Source organism: Colletotrichum tamarilloi (genome assembly GCF_030869305.1).
Source record: "Colletotrichum tamarilloi strain Tom-12 chromosome Unknown Scaffold_601.1, whole genome shotgun sequence".
Taxonomy (NCBI): domain Eukaryota; kingdom Fungi; phylum Ascomycota; class Sordariomycetes; order Glomerellales; family Glomerellaceae; genus Colletotrichum; species Colletotrichum tamarilloi.
Window position 1 is genome coordinate 1 of NW_026849983.1, and position 1,020 is coordinate 1,020.

At 52.3% G+C, this 1,020-nt stretch overlaps 1 protein-coding gene across 1 annotated transcript; it reads right to left on the reverse strand.

The window, feature by feature from the left end:
- Positions 1-437: 437 nt before the first annotated feature.
- On the reverse strand, positions 438-693 carry CTAM01_17398 (uncharacterized protein; the record flags this gene model as incomplete). The annotated part of the gene is made up of 2 exons (XM_060533382.1): positions 438-486; positions 572-693. The coding sequence occupies 2 exons, from the start codon at positions 691-693 to the stop codon at positions 438-440; spliced, it is 171 nt and encodes a 56-aa protein (XP_060372040.1).
- Between the last annotated feature and the right edge of the window lie 327 nt (positions 694-1,020).

Below are 1,020 nucleotides of genomic sequence, written 5' to 3' on the forward strand. Positions count from 1 at the left end.
CAGTCCAGATCCAGCACCCCGGTCGCTCCACACTTTCGTCGCCTAGTCTGGACTTGGTCTAGACCCCGCCCGCCAAAAGACAACCGCCGGCCGTTTGCTCCTCTGGAAGCCGCAAATGTGATGTTTTCCGCCAACCCCTGCCACAACGCTCACCAAGCGATTCTCCAAGATGCAAAAATGCTTCTTTCCCCAAAGGCACACAGTGGGGCCTTGATGCCATTGCACGCTGAGCAACATGCCTTTTATCAAGTTGCAAACTTGCAGCAGAGGAGAGGATGTCGATGAAAGTTTCAGTAGGGAGGTCTCTTTCCACTTGGAATCGGGAGTTTTCTTGGTGGGCTGGGCTCCCAGCCCCACCCCACCACTGAGATGATGTTGATCGTGTTGACGCTGCCATATAGTATTGATCATATGTTGCTTCCTCTTGGCAACACACTTCATCTTTTTGGACTTGATCCACACAGGCTGGGCCCATAGTCGTTCTTACTGTGTACATGCGACCACGATCAGATGTGCGAAAATGAATGCTGTGAAAGCCAGTTATGGATGCTTTGGAGTAGCTCTCAATTACGCGTTGCCACTCGCACTGTCGTTCGCCATCCCGGTCCATATTTTCGTTTGCAAACCGGTCGCTATAGCCATGACCAGAGGTTTGTGGAGACCCATCACAGCAGGCTTCGGCTTCTCGAACATTGAGAATGTTTGTGAAAGAGGCAGCGACATGTGCACAAAACTGTATGGCGGTGCCGTTGATAAACTTCCAACGATCCCGGGCAACGGCTTCTGCATTTTATTCCGTCGATGATCATTCCAACGATGCCAGTCCACGGTTTCTGCGTTTCCTATGTGTTCCGTCGAGCGGACATTCTCGACGGTGGCGAAAACGGACTCTACATTTCATTTGATTTCCGTTGATGACCATTCCAACGGTACCGCCGAGATGCTGTTCCTCGAGCGATGTGGGCGGCGAAATTCGGACCCTGCAACCTCCTCGTGGTGCCGCCTGGGAACCTGTCCTTT